The following is a 21,974-nucleotide window of genomic DNA, read 5'->3' as shown; positions in this document are numbered from 1 at the left end:
AGAGAGCTGGAGAGAGCGAGAGCAAAGAGCGAGCGAGGGAGAGGAGAGAGAGAGAGGAGAGAGGAGAGAGAAAGACACACGCACGCAGAGACACACGGTCACTGGAATTCCATTAGGAAAAAGTGAGCCGAACAAGGGTTAGCGGGAGAAGATTTTTTTGAATCTTGTCTTCGTCTTGGTGCGAAAGAAGCGACTCCAGTCTCTCGTCCTCGAAGCTCCGACTGGATTGTTCCTGGGCGCTGACACCCGTCTGTGGATTTCTTTTCTATTTGCATTTTATTCCGATCCCCTTCCTCGCCGCTTCCTTCCAGCCCTTCACTCGCAAATCGCCTCTCTCCCCACCTCCTCAGGCCCCTCCTGGGAAGCTCAGGGGAATTGGACGCGCGGGGACTGACGCCTTCCCGGACGATTGGAGGGGAGGGGTGACCCCAGGACTGGGCTGTTGGCTTAGAAAGCCGATACACAGATACGCGTATATTTGATTGTAGCGGGCAAGGGGGGCGTCGAGAGGCAGCCCACCGCCCGCCTCTCACCCCACCCCCTCCAGCCAGAGGCGAGAATCGCAGGACTCGGGATCTTCATCGGGTGGACTAGCTGGGATCTCCGCATTGGATTTGGGGCTGATTACCACTGCTTGGCTATTATTATTGTTGTTGTTATTATTATTATTTTTTTTACCCAAGGGAGAAAGACAAAAAAACGGTGGGATTTATTTAACATGATCTTGGCAAACGCCTTCTGCCTCTTCTTCTTTCTAGGTGAGTACCTGCGGGCGGCGAGCTGGGGGGGGGGGCGGAGGCGAGAAGCCGGGGAGGCGGGGGGCGAGCGGAGCGCCGGCGGGGGGCTGGCCGGAGGCCCGCGGGGAGAGCGCGCCGCGGAGCGAGCCGGGCCCGGCGCTGGCGAACCGAGCGGGGCCGGGCGGCAGGGACGCTGACGAGGGACCAGAGCCACGGCTGGCTGGCGACGCGAGGGGATCGGGAGGGAGCTCAACATCCGAACCAGCCCCGCAGACACTGTGCACGCACACACACACCCGTGCTCTCTCACAGGCCAGTATAGCGCGCATCTCCTCCGAAATAATGGGTTCGAATTGCGGCAACTTAAGGAAAAAAATAACCAACTCTTGATCTGCAAGAAGAGAGGGAGGGAGAGGCTCCTAGGCGGGGAGAGAACAGTCCTGCCGGGTCCGCCTTTCCTGGTCTGCTCCCCGAGTCGGTCGTGGTGGAGGGTGCGGGTTTCTCCGGCGGCTCCCGCTTGGACATCGCGCGGGGAGCACTGGCAGTCACTCCCCACCTGCCAGCCGCGCCTGGCAAACGCAGCCCGCGTCCCCACGCCCTGAGCCCCTAACCGACGGCTCCACTCCCCGGAACACTTTTCAAGTTTCTCCCCACCGAGCCCCGAGCCAGATGGGTGGGCGGGAGCGGAGGGTTTGAGCAGCCGTTCCCGGCCTTCCCTCCTCCACCTCTGGGGGCTGCGGACCCCCGTGGCTGGTGGGAAGAGGCGGGAGAGAGGCCAAAGTTTGCTTTCTTCGTTGAAGAGGGTAGGAAGCGAGGGAGGAAAAACGGGTCTGAACAAAGACCACTGCTCCTTCTGTAAGCCCCCCCGCACCCCCCCCCGCCTCCAGGACAGGGAGGAGAGGCTGCCTGGCGCCCCTGAGCCCCACGCAGTTTCTTTTCCACACAGAATTCCCAGCCCCTTGCTCCCTTTTAAGCTAGGGGAAATCGTAGCTGCTTGGGAAATGGGTCTAGAGGAGGCAATCTCTGGAGGGAGGTGAGGAAAGGCGGTTGTTGGCAAGGCTGTGTACCACCGGGAGTCCTAGGCAGGGCTGCTGCCAGGGAGTAGATGCTCCCATAGAGGGAGCCGGGTAACTACTGTGTGTGTGTGTGTGTGTGTGTGTGTGTGTGTGTGTGTTTGTAAGGAGCACACGTCTGCTTCAGTGAGGGTGCAGTTCTACCACCTTGGCTTGCTGTGTAGCCAGTGTTGAGCCAGGCTGCCCAGCGGGGTCATGATCACACCCTCTCCTTCCTGCAGCAGGGGATCCGGGAAGGCCTGGAGTGGGGAGGTAGGAGTTGGTTACAGGAGGATGTGCGTGGTCTAAGAAGTGCCCACCAGACAAGGATAGGGGACTGGAGTCATTGGGTGTCCGCACAGGCTCTGGACTCTCTGCCTGTCCCCTCTGCTTCCCACCAGGTGCGAGTCCCCACGGGGGCAAGGCCCTGCTCTAGGGTGTGGCCTCAGAGGTCCTACCTCCCTCAGCCAGAGGCAGCTTCTCTCTGGGTGGGAGGGGCTCATCGAGGAAGCTGGAAGGTGCTCTGGGCCTGCTGTGATCCCGAAGCCCTTCCTAGCAACCCTGGCAAGTGGACTCTCGTTCTGAAGGGGCTACTATAAAATCTGACCTGTTTCTTCCACCGCTGGCTTGAAAACCCAGCCTTCTGGGTCCAAGCATGATCAGGGCCAAGGTGAAAAAAAATTGTATTTCAGGCAAAACAGCCAGATTGCCTACTGCTGAGCTGCACACCCCAGCATGGGCAGGGCTCCCAGGTGTGGGCACCATCTGTGGTCGGGGGCTGGAGAAGAGTAGTGTGGGCCCCTGGCCATTGCATGCAGGCTTTCTCTAGCCGGGCAGGCTAAGTAGTCCACCTTTCTCCTTTTCAGAAGTGGCTGGGGTTCCTGCTCGTGGTGGGCGTGTACGTGTGTGCATGGGAGATGATCAGAGAGGCCCAACTCAATGTCTGCAACCCTGGAGGCTGAGTGTTGAGAGGCGGGGGTGAGAGCAGAAGAGCAGCAGGCTTAGCATCCCCTTGGGTCACAGCCCTTCAGTTTCCTTCCCTCGAGAAGTCCCCTTCTAAAGCTGGGCTGAGTGGAGTGACCACAGATATTGAAAGGCTTTGGGTTAGGCCAGTGGAAAGGAAGGATGGGTTGGTGTTTAGGAAACTTCAGCCCTGGGGCCCTTTTCCTGGCAGGAAGCTGGTTGAAAATCCGACTGGGTGGGTGGGTGGAGGGTCGGGGGAGGTTTTTCTGGGGCTTGAGACTTGGTGGGCAATTTCAGCTGGGGGCAAAGGCCTTTGGTGTGCCCCTACTGAGATTCTGAGTGAGGTCTGGGCTGGATAACCCATGGTGGAGAGAGAGGCCTTTCTTGCCCAGTATCTTGAGCTCCAGTGCTGACCCAGGGAGAGAAGGAGATGGGGAAAGTGACTCGGGTGGAGGTGTTGGGCTGGCCAGAGGGGGCCACTTCCGACTGGCTTTCTAGCACACATTCTAGCTCTGGTGGGATGTTGGATGCAGTAGGGCAATTCTAGCTCTGTGTCGCTTCTCCACCCCCCTCTACCCCCATGTCTCTAGCAGCTACTCCCTGTGTCTTGATGGATCAAAGTTTTCTTCTATTTTAGGATTTGGAAACATCACCAGGACACCCCCTGCCCTTCACTCTCTTAGGATTCTTAGCTAAAGGCGCAGCCTGCAGGGATTCCTTTCTCTGGCTGGGCTTGATTGGTTCTGGGGGTCATGGAATGAACTAGAAGAGTCAAGGATGGTTTGGTGAATGGATGCCCTGGCCCTTTGCAGAGTGTGTCCCTTGCCTGGTCACACGTGCCAGGTGGCAGGATGGGGGAAGCCCTCACTTCTGGCACGGGAGCCTCCATAAGATTGTGTAAGGATCATCCTGTGGGGCTCTAGGCCCAACTGTAGGACAAGCAAAATAAGCGTCCTTATGCCCTGAATCCCCTGGGCTAATCTCCTGACCTTTAAGCACGCAGTGAATTCTGTGCCTACAGAAGGCTAAGGAAGCCAGGAAGTTCCATTTCCAGGCCCCCATGACAGTGCAGCCTTCAGTTCAGTCAAGGTGGGAGGGCATTAGCTTATGGAGAGGCGGAGGGTGAAGTCAGTGGAGGGCCCAGGGCTCTACTCTTCCAGAGGCTCCCACAGGCTGTCTGGGGGCCACAGGGGCAGGTGGGACTGTGTCAACTCAGCTGCTCTTGGGGGGCCCAGCTGTACCTGGGTCCTGCTCAGGGAGGTAGGAATCTGCTGAAGCAGGGAAAGAAAGATGCTGCCTCAGCTTGTGTGGAGGACCGCTCTCCAGCCAGTGCCCGGCTTCAAACTCCGCGCTGATTTCTTCTCTGGTCTTGTCTCAGCCTGGCCACATCTATCAGCCTTCCTGTTCTGGGGCAGAGGTCTGGTCAGTGGGAGAAGGGCACATCTTTTGTTCTGGGCCCCGAAGAAGCCTTCTGTACCCCAGGCCCACCCCTGCTGTTCTTCTCTGTTGTCTCCTGGGGGTGGGTCTCCTGCCTGGTCCCACCGGGAGTGAATGGATTCCTTTTCCCTGGGGGCTCTCCGGAGCGAAGGCCTGCTGTGCAGCGCGCTGCCTCTAGGTGTCGCTGTCTCCCTGCGGTAGCGCCCCCCTGAGCAGGACTTCCCGGGGGAAGGCCTGAGAGTGGCTGTTCTGGGTAGGGATGGGGGATTCTGCGGTATTGAGTAGGGGACTTCTGGCCTAGGATTTTATTATGTTCTGGGGCGAGATGGAGTCGAGAAAACCTCCCAAATTGCTCTTTGGGTCCAGGAAAGGGCAGTCATGGCTCTGGGCCATGGTGCGGGCTTTTCCTGGGGGCAGGATCTGGAGTTAGGGGTTTATCAGAGGACAGGGGGACTGGGAAGACGACGTCTGTGTCTGGAGGAAACCACTTTAGGAGCTTGGCTTCGAAAGGATCAGGCGAGCCTGTCCCTGCCGTTCACCTACCTCTCTTTTTCCCTGTCCCCTCCCTCCTGAGGCACTGTGGATGTGGACCTTGGGGCCAGGATGGGAAGGTGGCCTGATGATTGCACATTGGTGGAGGAGCAAGATTCCATTTGCAGCTGGGGTGCGAGGAGGGGAGCTTTTCCCTTTTGCAATTATTTGGCTTTTGGAAGGAAGAACAAAATAAGAGACAGAGGGGAAGGGAGTTTCAGAGGAGGGTGGAGAGGAAAGAAAGAGAGGAGCTGAGAGAGAAAACAGAAGACCATTCAAAGACAAGAAGTAAAAGGTGATGAAGAAACAGACCTCTTGGGAGGCCATCAGCAAGAGAAGCGTAAGATATAGCCAGGCGCAAGCAGAGCTAGAGTGGGGAGGAGAGAGCAGGGGGCACGGGGGGCATGGATGCTCCCCAGGCTTGCCAAAAGCATTTTCTATTGTAGGGGGCCGGGGCGGAACTTGTCTCGCAGAAGGCGAGGGTTCAGGTCTCTGTCTGGTGTGAGGTCGGACTAGAAGGTGTGGAGGGATGAGGTGGGAAAGGGGTAGCTCCTCCTTCCTGGGCTCGCCTGGATGGTAGAGTTAGGCTCATCTCTCCCTGTCTTGTCTTAAAGTCAGAATGAGAGTCAGAGTAGTACATTGGGAATCGGAGGGGGCGTTTCCACCGCTATATGTGACCTTGAGTTGTCATCACCCTTCTTTGGGCCTCAGTTTCCCTAGGGTAAAATGTGGGGTTGGTCTCTGTGGTGTCTATAAGGTCCTAACAGGCTATGACAACGGAATGACTTTGCACTGCTTCCAAGGTTTCGTGCAGCGCCATGGATGGGCCTCTGGCTGGAGCTGGGGTTTACAGGAGGCCTGGGTGGTATGAAAGAGAGATCTTCCCCACTCCCTGCACCCCCCAGCAAGCCGTGCAGCCCCCAGCAAGCCATGCACCCCCCAGCAAGCCGTGCAGCCCCCAGCAAGCCGTGCAGCCCCCAGCCCTCTGCTGAGTCTGTGACATTCTCCTCTGGGCTCCTGACATCTTAGACCGTGGTCTTGAGCTGGGACCTTCCTGGCTTTATTGTGCTGTGCTCCTAGGCCCAGGGCCGCTGCTGAGGGGGAATGGAGTGCAAACGGAGAAAACTTGCTCCTACATCCAGGGGAGGATGACGCCTGAGTTCTCCCTCGGGTGTGAGGAGGGCTGTCCCACAGAGTCGCCTTGGTGTGCTTTGGTGTGAAATGGGTGTGACGTTCCCAGCAGGGCCCAAGCCCCCACGCCTGCATCTTGGGTGGGAGATTGTGGCGGCCATCATTCATGCTTGTCTTCCCTCCCCACCACCCAGACGAGACCCTCCGCTCTTTGGCCAGCCCTTCCTCCCTGCAGGGCCCTGAGCTCCACGGCTGGCGTCCCCCAGTGGACTGTGTCCGGGCCAATGAGCTGTGTGCCGCCGAATCCAACTGCAGCTCCCGCTACCGCACGCTGCGGCAGTGCCTGGCAGGCCGCGACCGCAACACCATGCTGGCCAACAAGGAGTGCCAGGCGGCCCTGGAGGTCTTGCAGGAGAGCCCGCTCTACGACTGCCGCTGCAAACGGGGCATGAAGAAGGAGCTGCAGTGTCTGCAGATCTACTGGAGCATCCACCTGGGGCTGACTGAGGGTAAGCCTGGGCAGCGCTGCCCAAGGGGAGGGGGGGTGGCGCAGGCAGAGAGGACGTGAGGCGGGCCAGGGGTTCAGGAGGGAGGACTAGGTGATGGGGCAAACTGGCCAGCTCTCTATGTCTACCTGCTAGGGGAACCTAGAAACCAGAGAAGTCGCCGCCCCACCCAGGAGGGTGGCATTGTTGGAAAAGGCCAGGAGAGACAAAGAGGAGGCAGAAGCGACAGCTGGAGGAGGAGAGAGGGAGGTGGTGGGAGGAGGAGAACACGCACTGGAGGAAGGGGGGTGAGTGGGGTGGGGGAGGTGAGCAGGGTTTGGGTGGGAGCAAGACCACGTGATTCAAGCAAGGACGGTGTGAAGTGGTTCCAAGAGAAGGTGAGGCAAGAGTGACCAGGCAGATGAAGAAGTGAGAACCAGGAGAGAGAAGGGGCAGGCTGGGTGCAGGCTGAGAAACCAGCCACTTCCGCTGCCACAGCTGCTGCCCTGCCCCAGGGCCGATCCCAGAGCTGGCTGCCCCTACTCTGTCCTTCTGGCTCCTGCCTCCCTGCTTCCAGGACACCAGCCCTTCATGTGGCTTCTGGACCCCACGGCTGACCTGTCACCTTCTACAGGGCTTGGGGCAGCGTGCAGGCAGCAGGCCCCACATCCCTTGGCAAACCTGCCTGGAGTCACAAGGTAGAACTATAAGTCCCTCCGCCAGTAACACACCCTCACGTCCCCTCCCCCTCCAGACCTGGGTGTGGAGGATTTGCATCTGTTTAGGAGGTGGGCCACTGGAACCAGACGTTCATTTATTAATTGAACGCATGTTTATTGAGAGCGTACTGTCTGCTACATTCTAGGTGTTGTAGGAACAGCTGAGGGCAAGCTGGTGTAGCCTCTGCCCTCCTGGAGCCGAGTCTGGGTGGGGTGCGGATAAATAAGGGGGCTTCTGTCATTTGATGGCGTAAGTGCTGTGAGAGGGAAGACACGGGGTGCGATGGCAGCAGCTTGGAGGGGGCATCCACGTCCTTGCTGTACAATCTAAAGCGTCTTCCTGGAAGAGGCAGGCTCCAAGCTGGGGCTGAAGAGTGAGTCAGAGTCACGAAATGGAACATAGGTGAAAGGAGGCAGGAAGAGTGTGGGAGGTGGAGGGAACAGCATGGAAAGGCCCACTGTGAGAATGGAACCTGTTTACAGAGCTGCGAGTGGCTTAGAATGGTGGTGGGTGGCAGGTGGTGTGTGGTGGGTGGTGGTGGAAGTGGGGAGGAGAATTAGGGGCACAGGGAGGGATCCCTGAAGGGTTTTAAGGGTGATGATCAGATCTGTGCTTCAGCAAAAGGCTTCTGTGCTTCCAGTGAAGAGAGCAGATTAGAGGACTGTCTAGAAGCTGCTGCTGTGATACAGGCCAGGAACAGTTGTGGCAGAACCAGGACAGTGGCAAGGAAGGAAAAATGGGTCTAAGAACTATTTATTTGTGTATTTATTATTTTTATTGGGGTCTCACTATGTTGCCCAGGCTGGTCCCAAACTCCTGGGCTCAAGCCATCTGCCCGCCTCGGCCTCCCTAAGTGTTGGGATTACAGGTGTGAGCTACCACACCTAGCTAATTAAAAAAATTTTTTTTTGTAGAGATGGGGTTTCGTTATGTTGCACAGGCCTATCTCAAACTCCTGGGCCCAAGCAGTACTCCCACCTTGGTTTCCCAAAGTTCTGGGCTTACAGGTATGAGCCACTGCCCCCAGCCCTCTGAGAGCTATTTAGAAGAGAGAATCCACAGGTCTTGGTGACTGACGGGAGAGGAGAAGGGGAGGGGAGGGAGGAGTCAAGAAGGGCACCCAGTTTCCTGTCTTAGGCAGCTGGGCAGATGATGGAGGCCTCAGAAGAATCAGGCCAGTCTTTGAGTGGAGAGGGGAGGGCAGGGGGATGGGCAATCTGTTTTGGGGCCCATGGCTCTCATTGACCACACCCTGCAGATGTGCAGGTCTAGAGTTGAGGGAGGAAGTGGGTCTGAGCGAGACTGAGGAATGGACATGAGCCTGCAGGTAGAAACCAGGGCCAAGGGGGTGTGCATGACCACAGTGAGAGGAGGGCGGTAACAGACCCCGGAGACCACGGCATTTAAGGACGTGGGGAAGGGAGCCTGCAGGGAGCTGAGAAGGTGCTGGGGAGAGGTGGGAGGAGCAGCAGGAAAACAAGGGGGGGGCTCATCCCAGAAGAGAGGACCCTCAACAGGGTCAGATGCCTTAGGGTAAGCTGAGGCTGAGGCTCTTAGCTTCTTAGGCACCTGCTGTGTGCCTCAGAGGGTGACACACTGGTGGAGCCATGCTCCCCGTGCCGGCCATCATATGGGGCAGGAGACCTTTCCCCGGGCCCTCCTGCTGGAGGGAGGAGCCTGGTTAGGGAGCAGACAGGAACAGGGGGATTGGGAATGATGAATGCAGATGACTCTTTCCAGAATTTTGGTGTAAAGAGGAGAGAACAAAGGATGCTTAAAAAAAAAAAAAGATAGGAGAGGATCAAGCAGTTTAAAATCTAAGGTTGGACAGTAGTGGTGGCGATGTTGCTATAAAGAAGACAGAAGGGTCTTCTGTGGAATGGTGTCTTTGGGAAGGGGAGGGGCTGGGTCCAGGGCACAAAGTGGGCCAGGGGATGAGCCTTAAAACAGGGGAGCAATGCTCCTTCCAGGTGCTGGGAGGGAGGGAGGAAGTGGCTGCAGGTGCTCCTCCGGTTCACCCATTCTCTTCTGCCTCACCTCTCGATACTGGACTACAGGCCCCCACCACCCCGGCTAATTTTTTGTTTTATGGTCTCGATCTCCTGACCTCGTGATCCGCCCGCCTCGGCCTCCCAAAGTGCTGGGATTACAAGCGTGAGCCACTGCGCCCGGCCTCGAATATGTTCTAAATATGGGAATAAGAAATGCATATGATTACTACCATCATTAACAGCAAAGTATTCCTCATGAATCAGGTGGTGCCTTCTCCCCAGCAACCTGGATTCCTAGAACTAGCATGAGCAAAGGGAGGAATACTGTCCTGAGGGTCCTGCACTCTACTCTTCAGGAGATAAGGTGCTGTCCTCACCCAGAGCCGGACTCTGTAGTGTACAAATAATTAAAGCGCTCGATGCCTGAGCTGAGTAGTTTTGTTTCTTGTCTTCTTTCTAGCAGCCTTCAGTTTCTACCCAAGGGAGACTGGGCAGCAGGTTCAGGTGGGCTGCAGAGTGGACAGGGGAGAGAATAAGACAGAACTGTCAGCCAGAACAGCCGGGTGGGCACTTGGGCCATTTAGCACCAACAGCCCTTCCCATCTTACTGGCTCCCTCTGTATCACTGCATCAGGCCACGGGAGGACTGTGCCGATGGGTTCCCAGGGAAATGAGCATGATGCTGTGTGCATTTAGCTGCATGATGCTGCGTGCGTTTAGCTGCACGCTGCTGTGTGGTTTTCAAGGCCCCTTGACCAGGAGTGCCTGACTGCAGATGGCTTCTCTGATTCCAAATCTCATTTTTTGAGATAGAGTCTCACTCTGCCGCCTAGGCTAGAATGCAGCGGCGTGCTCACTGCAGCCTCCACCTCCTGGGCTCAAACGATTCTCCCACCTCAGCCTCCCATGTAGCTGGGACCACTGGAGCCTGCTAGTATGACTGGCTATTTTTTTTCTTTAAAGTACAGATGAGGTCTTACTATGTTGCTCAGGCTGATCTTGAACTCTGGAGCTCAAACAATTCTTGTGTCTCATCCTACCAAAGTGCTGGGATGATAGGCGTGGGCCGCTGTGCCTGGCCTTGAGTCTTTTTATTTATTTATTTATTTTTTAATGAGACAGAGTCTTGCTCTGTTATGCAGGCTGGAGTGCAGTGGCAAGATCATAGCTCATTGCAGCCTCAAGTTTCTGGGCTCAAGTGACCCTTCTGCCGCAGTCTCCCGAGAAGCTAGGACTACAGGCACGTGCCACCACGCTTGGCTAATTTATTTTTTATAGAGGTGGGGTCTTGCTATATTGCCCAGGCTGTCCTCGAACTTCTGGCCTCAAGCAATCTTCCCACTTTGGCCTCCAAAAGTGTTGGGATTATAGGCATAAGCCGCTGCGTCCCGCCTGGTTCTAAGTCTTGAGATGGTTTATTCATTCATTTATTCAACAACCATCTGTTAAGCACCTACTGTGTGCCTCAGAAGGTAACAGCACTGTAGGAACTGTGTTCCCTGTGCTGGCCAGCAGACAGTTCGGGAGACCTTTCCTCTGGGCCCTGCCTAGAAGATACACCCTTACTTTTTTCCTTCCATAGAAGACTGCATCTTTTCTCCATAGGGGAATTCCACCTTCTCCTGGGTCTTGGGAGCCCAGAGGTAGTTTCTGCCCAGAGCTGACCAGGGGAAGCCAGGAGGCCTCCGGGTAGTGTTCTTGTGAGTGGCGGGGTCTACCTGAGAGGCGAGTGTCCATGGCCTGTTGAGCAGTCTCCCTGAGGGAGCTTGCGAGTCCTTCCTCCCTGTTCCTTGATAACATTTAATAACCTGACACGGGCCTGGGGCTGCGGAGAGGGCAAGAATCGCCGAGAGGAGCGATGTGTGTAGGTTTGGATTTTCCTTCTGATTCTCAGCCTCTCCTTGGCCCCTGCTGGTGGGCGTGATTTACCATGGGCTCTGCTCCACCTTCTTCTGCTCCCTGGGACTTAGTGCTCAGTATGCAGTCAAGGCACACAGCAGGTGCCAAGAGCCCGTGGAGGCAGTGGGGAGGATGGAGAGAGGGCTGGGGTAGGAATGTGACCACAAGACGTGGCTGTTGGGCTCCTAGGGTCTGAACTGCAGAGTATCTGGCGATCATTTGGGCTCACCCCTACCATTTGGCAGGGAAACTGAGGCATGGATGGGTGAGATGGCCTCCCAGGGCACACAGAAAGCTCGTGGCAGGACCCAGAGTGGGTCCCAGGGCCCCGACTCCTTATCCAGGTCCCTTTTCACTGCCTTGGGGGAGATCCCACGGCCTGGGCCCCGTTTTCCCCCACTGCCATTACCACCACCAGTATTTACACAGTGGGCTGCCATTGTTGGCTGCGTGGGGGCTTTGAGACCAGGTTTCTTGCCTTCTGCAAAGCTGACAGTGAAATTCAGTGTCCTTTGGTCCAAAGGTGAAGAGCAAAGCCTTCTTCCATTCCCAGAATCTGACATTCTGGCTCTGGTTTCAGTGGCTCACGCCTCGGGATTTCTCACTGGTGAATTATTCGGCAGAAACAGGCTACACAAGTTGACTTAAAGGGGCTGGGCCCCTCCAAATCAGTTCCGGAAGAGGCTGTTCCCACCCTGTCACCCCCACCCCATTAATCAGACTGGCCTAGCTATACCTAGGCCTGTGGCTGTGCTAGATGCAGTAGGGAAGGACAGGCCCCCCCCACCACCCCAGGGGACCATCTGGCGGAGAGAAGACTGATCTTGGGAAAAGGGAAACAATAGTACTTATTTAGGAATGATTTGGTTCCAGTAACACTCTGCATTTTGGGAGACAGTATTCACAGCAGTGAAGCACTTGGGTTTTGCCTGGGTGTGAACCCTGGCTCTGTTGCTTGTTAGCTGTGTGACCTTGGTCAAGCTACTTATGTCTCTGTGCTCCTTGTTCCTCCTTATCAGTCAAACAGGGAGAAAAATAGTGCCTTTCTCATAGAGTAGTTAAGAGGATGAAATGAGCTATATCTAAAGCACTTTCAGTGCTGGCACTGGGAAAACGCAGTCTAACATTATTTTTATTGTAAAAATGATTTCTTAAGTTCCTATATTGTTTGGCCTCAATAAATAGCAATGGCTGGTAACCCCACCTCAAGGAGTTTCTCAAGAGAGTCTAAAGTGCCAGTGGGTGGGGTGGAGGACATTGAGATCATCCAGGCTGGTCAGGGGCCCAAAGGCCCCAAGGAGAAGGTGGGATCAGATACGGGCCATAAACAATGCGTCTCAGCTGGGCACGGTGGCTCACGCCTGTAATCCTAGCACTTTAGGAGGCTGAGGTGCACAGATTGCTTGAGGTCAGGAGTTTGAGACCAGCCTGGCCAACATGGTGAAACCCCATCTCTACTAAAAATACAAAAATTAGCTGGACATCGTGGCACACGCCTATAATCCCAGCTACTTGGGAGGCTGAGGTGGGAAGATTGCTTGAACCCAGGAGATGAAGGTTGCAGTGAGCCAAGATCATGCCACTGTACTCCAACCTGGGTGAGAGTGAGACTCTGTGTCAAAAAAAAAAGAGTCTCGTTTGGATGAGGCTGTTGGCAAATTCCAGCTGGGCACCTGCTGTGAGTCCTGGGTATTGCGGGGCATGAGGGTTGCTCTTAGGAGGTGACATGAAAGGTGGAGGCTGTTCCTCGTGCAGGGAATGTGCTTCCTCCTTGTCCTCTGGGGCTGTCCCCTTTCCTGGGAGTCTGCCGGAAATAACAGGCAGCCTCCTTGCTTGGTGAGCCTGCAGGGGGCTAGTTGAGTCTCCAGTTCCAGCCTCTGGGTGACCACATGCAGGGGGGTTGCAAAGCCCCTCTTCCACATGCATGATGCCTTGCTGCAGGTAGCCCTGAAGAGGCTGCCTCACCTGTGCTTCCTCTTAGGCAGAGGGTACCTGCCTGGGCACCGGGCCCTGCCTGGATGGGAAATGAGTCTGTGAGGCTGTGTCCTGCTTTTCACTACACACACACACACACGCACACACACACGCACGCACGCACGCACGCACGCAGAATGAGTGATGAGCCATCAATTTCCCCTCGCCAATAACGTCTCAAGAGGCTATTTCCTTTCCTGCTGAGGCCTCAGCAGAGGAAGACGGGATTCCTGACACTGTGGTGGGGTCTTCAGGGGAGCCCTGGGCCATCCATCTCCTGTTACTCACTTGCTTTTCCATTCCTGAACCCCCGAGGCACCCAAAGCCTCGAGGAAAGGCCCAAGGAGCCTGCAGGTGGTGGGGAGGACAGGAGGGCCCTGCAGGAGAGGGGCCACGCAGATGGAAGCTGGGGATCAGCCCACCCACTGAGCAGACCTTTAGCCCCTCCAGCAAGATTCTCCTGGCGACACGATGGGAGGCAAAGAGGAAATTCTGTCCTCCTCAGTGACCTGGCTGGAGCTGGCGTGGTGTGATGGGAAAGGATGCTGGTGGGAGGGCCAGGACAGCAGAGTCTAGCTCTGGCCCTTCTAGGAGTAGCTGCGTGATCTCAGGCAGGTTTCTTCACCTCTCCGGGCCACCTCAGAGCCATCTCTTGTGAAATCGGGAATGATTGTGGAGAGCATTCTGACTTCAAATCCTGTGATTGATACCCGGCCTTACGTGGGCCAGCGTTGCTCCACTTCCCCCAGACGCACCTGCAAGTCCTTCCAAGGGGGCTAGCCATGCAGGGTGGTCACGAGAGAGAAGCATCAGGCAGTTCTGAGCTGCTGTCAGGGAGCTTCTCCTCTAGTTGGGGAGACAGACCTGCCCAGATGAAATGCTAAACATTTTGTTGCTAATGTGCCCTGGTCCTGCACTGTTCACTTTGGGAAGGGCTGCCCTGTCTCTTATCCCTTGGGTGGCACGAGCTTTCTCCTGTTAGAAAGCTTTCCTCCGGCAGATTTGCTAAGTGCCAGCAGCACTCTGGCCCGGAGGAGCCTGCGTCTGATGCCTGTTCTGTCTTCCAGGTGAGGAGTTTTACGAAGCCTCCCCCTATGAGCCGGTGACCTCCCGCCTCTCGGACATCTTCAGGCTTGCTTCAATCTTCTCAGGTAAGCGAGCTCGCACTGGGACTTGGCCCGTTCTCCTCTCGTCCCTGTGGCGTGGCAGATGGAGCTCTGGGCTTGGACAGGTATCCTGGCATCCGATGATGGCCCTGCTGCCCATCAGCTCGTCCCGTAACGGTTCTGAGCCTCAGTTCCTCCTCTGTAAAGAACACGACGCCCACCTCCCTGTGTGCTTGTATGGAGCAAGGCGTTGCTGGAAATTGTCTGGCCAGGTGGCTGTCATGGAGTAGGGCTTGAATCTGGAACCTGGTGTCACCCTTCTATCTTACCCTTGTTCCCTCTTTCCAGTTCCCTGGCTCCCTGCTTTGGAGCTCTTCCACTTGGTCATGTTGCTTAACCTGTCTGGGCCTCAGTTTCCTCAGCTGTGATGGGAGAGTACCGTACCGACCTCATTCGATTGCCGTGAGGTCTAAGTGGGTCAGTGGGTGGTAAAGTGCTCAGCACGCCGCATCAGTCAGCATCAGCTGTGGCTTGGTATTACTGGTCCTATGACGATCTGTTCTGCCCTGGGTTTTCCCTCTCTCTTGAGGGCTCTGCTTCTTGAACCACATGAAGGGAGGTGTCTGCAGGAGCCACTCTGGTCCTCAGGCCACCCCTGTGCCATCCTCCCTGGGGAGTGATACCATCTGCAGTGGGTTCTAGCTTTGTCTGCCAGGCTCCACATGTAGGGGCCAGGTAAGCTCTGGGGGTCTTTCTTCTTGGCTTTGTTTTCTGTGGCATCTGGGAGACACTGGGCCTAGGGCAGCCCACCCTGCCTGGGCCACTTGGGAGTGCTCTGTGGGGGTGGGGCGTGAGCTCCTCTAGGGGATTGCTGGAGATTGATGCTCCAGGGGTGGCCAGAGTGGGGCTTGTTCTCAGGGATCTTTGAGCACAGGAAATCTGGTTTACATTCAGTTTTGTGGCAGTCTTTGAAATCTTCTGGAGTTTCTATGGCTCTAAAGCAGGGTTTTCAACAGCAGTGCTATTGACATTTTGGCCTGGGTAATTCTTTTTATTTTATTTTATTATTGTACTTTAAGTTTTAGGGTACAATGATAGACTGGATTAAGAAAATGTGGCACATATACACCATGGAAGACTGTGTGGCCTGGGTAATTCTTTCTTGTGGGAGGAGCCGTCCTGTGAGTCTGAGGATGTTCAGCAACGTCCCCGGCCCCACTGGATGCCAGCCGCGCTCTTGGAAACTGTGACAACAGAGATGTCCCCAGACAGGGCCAGATGTCCCCTGGGGGGCACAGTCACTGCCAGTTGAGAAGCACTGCTGTAAGCTGTTAGCTGAAAGCATTTCCAGTGAGACCCTAAGCCCTTTCAAATAAAGAACTCCCTAGGGCCATGTTTCTCAACCATTCTTTTTTCTTCATTATTGTTTTCCAAGGAGAAAAAATAATTCTTCCTAACTAGAGAAATTAAATCCCAAGGAATAACATTTTGTCGTGAAGGTTTCAGTTTTGGAGGACCATAAACCATTGTAAGATCTCCTTTTTCTTTTTCTTTTTGTCCACCCAAGAACCAGCTTTTGCTCCCTTGAGGTGACGCCCTTCCCTCCCGTGGAGAAAGCATGCTCTAGGAGATTGAAACAGGGATGATACACGTGTCCCTAGTGGGAGAAATCTTGGATGCCCAGGAAGGGAGGCATTGGCCAGGGAGCAGCCATCTGGGTATGGCCTTGGGCGCCGGCGGTGGTTGGGGTGGTGGTGAATGGAGTGGTGACCTCAAAGTCAGCTGTGTTGAGCACCTTGCCCTGGGCTGTCAGCATCATAACCCCCAGTGGAGTCATAACAGAGGCTCTGAGCTCAGAGCAGCTCCCATGCTGGCGCTGCCTGTGGGCACCATGGCAGCTCTATGGTAAGTCTTGGCCAAGGGCTGGACTGGATGGGGCTGACTGAGAGTCCTTCCCGCACGGGCATTCTGATTCTCACATTTCCTGATGAGTTTTGCATAGAAATCCACTTGGGACCATTCCTTCTGAGACAGTGCTCTGGGGCTCAGAACCGGTTGAGGATGCCATTGGCCTGTGGATGCTATGGTGGGCACACCCTGGTGGCCCCCAGATGTACCCATGTTCTACTCTGTGTGAAGCTCAGGTACTGGCAGATTACTACTGTGTCACAGGTGACACTGGGCTGCCCTCCAGTAATAAATAGCTTTGACTTGCTCCTGGATGTTGAAGTGCAGAGATCCTCACCTTAGCCCAAGCCCCTGCTGCTCCCTGGACTCACGCTTAAGTATCTTCCTAGCAGAAAATCTTTACATAATGGATTTGACACTCTGTGCGACAGGATGTTGACAAGACAAATGAGGAAATTACTAGGTCTGCAGTTCACCGAATCAGCCGCCTTTTACCTGCTGCCCAGAGATAACTGGGCCCCACGCAACTCTGGGTTTCTGTGCTCCAGGGACCACTCCCTGCCATGAGGGCTGGGCTTTGGGGACTGTGCCGGTCCCTCCTCATTGCCTCTGTTGACTCTGCTCCACCCAGAGAACCCTTAGGGTTAGGTGAATAGGCAGCTCTGTCTGGGGATACTTGGGCACATAGTTGAGTAGGGAGGCCCTGGCCCTGCTACCAAGAAACCAAGCTGGGGCTGGGCACAGTGGCTCATGCCTGCCTGTAATTTCAGCACTTTTGGAGGCCAAGGTGGGAGGATTGCTTGAGCCCAAGAGTTCGAAGCTGCAGTGAGCTGTGATGACACCACTGCACTCCAGCCTGGTCAATAGAGTGAGACCCTGTCTCAAAAAAACCTCCCAAAACAAAGACAAGAAACCAAGCTGGCCATGGTGAGGAGCTCAGCAGAAAGAAGGCGAGAACGGGAGCTGCGAGGCGGTTCCAGTGCAGTCCCCACCACAGATCACCTGTAGGATCTTGGGCAGGCTCATTTCATGTGCCAGATCTTGTGTCTGAATGAGGACATGAGCTTGGAGCAGTGCTTCCCAACCTTTGTCCCATCAAGGCACACAGAAAATGGTGATGTGGCAGGGTGAGCAGACCAGCTTAGTGCTCAGGCCATCACGAGCCTCCTGCTTGTCAATATCCGGGCACACGTATCCCCCACCTGTGCGTGGCACGCTGGCTGCAAAGTCTTATTGTGAGTAGCCCAAGAACCTGCACTAGAGCTTTGGCATTAAAAGGCTGCCACCCCGTAGGATTGCGTGAAATCCTGTGGGAAGCCCCTCCCCACCCCCACTCATTTTGCCTGCATGCTGCCCCCTCCACTTCTCTGTGGGGAAAGACTGTGGGTAGGGAGGGAGGCATGGAGTCTTGGTGGCCGTTCTGGGCTGTACTATCTCCAGGTGGGACACCAGGGAGGATGCTCCTGTGTCTTTGGGACTCAGTTGCTACTATCTCTTTACCAGCTCCTGTCTGAGAATTCAGGGCCCTGTTATAGGGGCCTCCTGGAACGTGTGTTCTTCATCTCTTTCTGTTGGGGTTCTCGGAAAGTCGTACTGGGATTGTTGCAAAGAAGCTGCCAGGATTCCTGCAACACCCTCCAATGTCCAGAAGCCTTGGGGAAGGGCAGCTTCTTCCCTCCTCTCTGCCCAGTGCTGCCTGACAGGCCCTGGGCTCAGCAGTGGGTCAGTGAGTCCTGAGTCTAGGGCCAAGCGGGGAGCAGTGTGGCTGTGTCTTGAGTCACAGTGACAGTGATATTGGACGTGTCCACGTGTCCTTCCCTCCCCTTCTATATGGGAAGAGACTTCATGGAGAAGAAGTGAGTTTTGTCCTGTTTCTAGCAATTCAAACTGCCCTTGAAAGTGTGAGACAGTATTTAGGGAGGTGCCTGGAAGAGTGTGGGCCTTGAGCCAGACAGTCCTGGGTTCGAATCCTGACTTGGCCTTTTAGGGGTGTGTGATCTTGGGGCTCACTGTGGCCTTTTTGAGCTGTGGTGCCTACGTGTGTAAAATGGACATGTGATGCCCTAAGAGGGTTCGGTAGGAATGGATGTTGGCACAGTGCCCATGGCACATCAGGGACTGAGCCAGCCTTGGTGCAGTGGGTCATCCTCTGTCTGCCTGGGGTGCTCAGTGGAGGCAGGAGGCTGTTTAGGTGGATGCAGGGGTTGAGGAGCTGAAGTGGAGCATCCTCCTCATCCCCAGGCTCCATGACCCTGTGAATGCTGAATCCCAGCTGGTTTCACCTGGGGAGGCAGGAGAGGGTGAAACCAAGGTGAAGAAGGGAGATTGTGGAGGGAAGGAGGACCTGGAAGGGTGGTGTGGAGCCAGCAGGGGTGTGGACCTGTGGAGCTAGAGAGAAGTGGGTGGACATCAAAGTCGTGATGAAGAGGACTGGGTGGGTTGGGCAGAGGCATCATCACCACCACGGGGGCCATGCCTAAAGGACAGGGAGAAGTGGTGGGCAGATGGCTTTGGCTGTCATCAGGCGCTGTGTCTGCATTCTGGGTGAGGGGCAGGGGCTCTGGGGTCTGGCCATGCCGTGCAAGTGTGGCTAGAGGCTTGGGCATGGGGCATCCTTTCTGAAGCTGGAAGAGAACTTAGGGATCATGGAGGCCCACCCCTTCACCTGACCGAAGGGGAAACTGAGGCCCAGAGGGACGGCACACATGTTGATGGGATTCCAATCCCCGTCCCACCTCTGAAGCACTTCTCCTCTAAGCCCCGGTCCTGTCCTCTTGCCCAACCTGGGGCCAATGGCAACACCTACCTCTAAGGATTTTTGTTAGGACTAAATGAGATAGCGTAGGTGAGTGCTTGGCCTGAGCCTGACATGCTGCACTAAACTAGGTTAGCTTTTAAAACATTAGTATGGACTGATTTCTCCAAGGTTGGATGGCAGGTTGTGGCTGGGCCAGCCTAGAACCTGGCATTCTGGAAACTGTGTGTGCCTTTGCTGATGCGAAGCCACCTTTTACGCTGGGATAGTGCTTGGTAGTGACTGGAGTAGAGGTGATCAGGTGATTTCCAGAGAGCAGTGGGTCCCTGAGGCTCAGAGGGAGTCTTGGGTGGGGACGGCCATCATGTGCTGTGCTGTGACAGGGACAGATAGAGGGTGGTGAGCGGCCTGGGCTCAGTGGCCTTTGTGGACTGAAGGTAGAAGAGATGGCATTGTCTACCATGATTGGCCAGCATGCATCTGGGATGGGCCATCTTGCTTGGTTGGAGCCTGGAGAGGGCCAATGATGCTCTCATTGGATGCTCCTGTGGTCCTTCTTGGAGGGTGGGCTCAGGAGAGGAGGGAACTAGCACTCAAACGATACCCCTTGCCAAGAAGCCTTGCATACAGCCTCTGTGAGGTGACCGCCGCCGGCCCCTGGTGCCACAGCACTTTGTCCTTTATCATGGTGCTCACTGTCACGTGTTGGGGGCATGTGTGCGATTGTACGTGTTGGTCTCTGTGTCCTGTGCAGCCATCACCCTCTGTGTCCTCTGTGTGTGTGACACTGTGCTTTCTATCTAATACACGGCCACCAAGGATCCTGGCATCACGGCTGGAATGTGGACTTTGAGGCTGGCTAGTCCTCGTTTTGAATCCTGGCCTTACCCTACTGTGAGAGCTCAGGGTCACTGGACCCCCTGAACCTCGTGTTTCTTATCTGTAAGGTGGAGCAATCCAGCTGCCCTGCAAGCACTGGCATGCAGCGTGCCGGGGCACAGGAGCACCCTAGGTGCTGGTGAAGGGTATCACCGTTTGCTGACTGGAGGGAGCTGATGGCTTTGCAGGAGGTGCTAAGCAATTGTGAGGTGTCACATGTGTGTGACATCTTAGGAGTATCTGTGGCATTGAGAAGGGGTGGATCCTGGCTGCGGTGTGCAGGAATTGATCATGGAAGGAGCAGGGCAGGGGCAGGGCTGGGGCAGGGCTGGGGCCAGACCTCAGAGGAACATGTTTTGTTCAGTAAATATTGAGTGCTCCGTGTGTTCTGGAGACGGTCAACCACTGCTGTAAGAGAATAAGACCTGTGTTCTCACTGTGTGGTGCAACAGGCAGCTACTAAGTGGCTTGTTTTCAGTAGCAGTGTAGACCAAGTGCTGCCCCAAGAGTTCAGGGGAGGCAGCAACCAGCAATGCCTGTGGAAATCGAGGAAGTCTCGGAAGAGGAGAAAGTGGGATGTGGGAATGATGTTCCTCGTGGCATCATGGCTGGGAGGCCTGGCTAAGCCTGGGGTGATGAAGGAACCTCAAGTCTTTTGAGCCTGGGGACTCAGGGGACAGTGAACAGGGATCATTGTGGCAGACAGGACAGTGGCCTCTCTGGGGTGCTCCAGCCCAGGACTTCTCCGTGACAGAGCTCAGGATGACTGTCTGATTAGGGGGCTCGAGTCCCTAGGGAGGAGCTGGTCTGCCCTTGGTGTGGGGAGAGACTTATCCCTGGGCTCAAAAGTCAGTCCCCAGGAAGACACCCTTGTGGCCTTGGTGGGGGCTAGGGGAGGATTGGGCCCGGCTTTGCTTGGCCGGGTGTCTAGGGAAGCCCCTGGCCTTCCCTGGGTCGGCTCCCTCTGTGCACCCCAGGCCCGGGCGCAGGAGACCCAGCCTTTGTACAGACACCCCCTCCTCTCCTTGGGCTGCTGAGCAAAAGAATAGACGGTGAGGCTTTAATGTTTCAGCAGGTCGGGCTGGTGCCGCTCAGAGACCCCCTACCGAGGCCGCTCTGTGATGAGGTGGGGGCACAGGGGGCTGAGGGCAGGCAAGAACCGGAAGAACAGCAGCAGCTCTCCCTGCCCCCTTCGTGGTGGCTCGGGCGATAAACTGCTTATCCTCAGGTTGTCTCCCTGAGCCGAATGCAGAAGCGTGTTATTTAAATTTCAAAATCACATTCTTCTTCTAACAGCTGTCAGAGACTCTGAGTGTCAACGAAAATTGGGCTTTAGCTGCAGCTCTGTCACCTCCGACACCTCCCCTTTCAGGGAGAATTCATCTGATGGCCAAGGAGCGGGTGTGGGGTGCAAGAGAGCAGGGGCTGTGGAGACAGGGAGAGGTGGACTGTCAGGAGGTGGAGACAGGTGACCGAGTGACTCTTACGGTGCTTGGGGTCGCCAGGAGGAAGGCAGCTTCCCTTACCACAGGTGCCAGAGCTGGAGGGATCGACATTTTCCCTCTTCTGTTTTCATCTGCTCTCTCTCCCTCTGTCAACGCCAGTGACCTCAGGCTCTTGTCAGTGGGTGGAAGGATTTGCTGACACTAAGGTGTGAGCAGGGTGTTGGTGACTTCATCTGTGGTTGCCTTTGTGTCCAAGGAAGAAATTGCTATGAAAAAGATGAGGAGGGAACAAAATTTAGTGCCCCCTCCCACAGCCAAAGCCTCTTTCATGGTGGTATTTCAGGTGCTGTGGTTGAAGTGAGATTTTTTTTGGATGAAGGTATTTTCTGGTACCCTCCAAATAACATCTTCCAGGGAGCCACCTGCCTACTTCTCCTTCCGTGTGTGGGGAAGGCTCTGCCAGTGGCTGGGGTGCTGGGCGGCTCTTGGCTGGACCCCTCTGCTCTGTGCTGCTCTTGAGATGGCGCTGGTGGGACTCTGCGCTCCCTGAGCACGCTGTGGCTTCGCCATCAACTGCAGTCACTCCGGCTCAGAAAACAGGATGTGAGCACCTGCCCTGGGCATTCCCCTCCCACCCATGCCTGTACACTCCTGTAACCCCCGTGCACGGTGAGGAACAGCGGGAGAGGGGTCATTGTGTGACGGGAACACATACGTGTGTCTGGTGTGTGGAGAGTGTAAGTATGCATGGCATATGCATGGTGGGGTGTGTGTGTGTGAGAGAGGTAGGGTGTGTGTGTGGAGACGGTAGATATGTATAGGCAGTGGTGTGTGTGTATGTGGTGGTGGTGTGTGTATGTGATGTGTGTGAGGTGGTTGTGTGTGTGTGGGCATGGTGGATATGTGTAGGCAGTGGTGTGTGTGTATGTGGTGGTGTGTGTATGTGATGTGTGTGAGGTGG

At 55.6% G+C, this 21,974-nt stretch overlaps 1 protein-coding gene across 4 annotated transcripts in view; it reads left to right on the top strand.

Annotated features, from left to right (window-relative positions):
- GFRA2 (GDNF family receptor alpha 2) overlaps positions 1-21,974 on the top strand; it is a 94,975-nt gene continuing 73,001 nt past the window's right edge. Inside the window, exons 1-3 of one of the 4 annotated variants that reach the window (XM_032143852.2) lie at positions 1-758; positions 6,046-6,360; positions 13,988-14,071. In XM_032143852.2, the coding sequence (XP_031999743.1) occupies positions 719-758; positions 6,046-6,360; positions 13,988-14,071 (439 nt within the window). In that variant the 5' untranslated portion in view covers positions 1-718. The remainder of the gene's footprint in view (positions 759-6,045; positions 6,361-13,987; positions 14,072-21,974) is intronic. The other 3 variants (XM_032143853.2, XM_032143854.2, XM_032143855.2) reach the window with 3 other exon arrangements.

This window comes from Hylobates moloch, unplaced genomic scaffold (assembly GCF_009828535.3).
Source record: "Hylobates moloch isolate HMO894 unplaced genomic scaffold, HMol_V3 SCAFFOLD_22, whole genome shotgun sequence".
Taxonomy (NCBI): domain Eukaryota; kingdom Metazoa; phylum Chordata; class Mammalia; order Primates; family Hylobatidae; genus Hylobates; species Hylobates moloch.
This window is presented reverse-complemented; position numbering and strand designations above follow the sequence as displayed.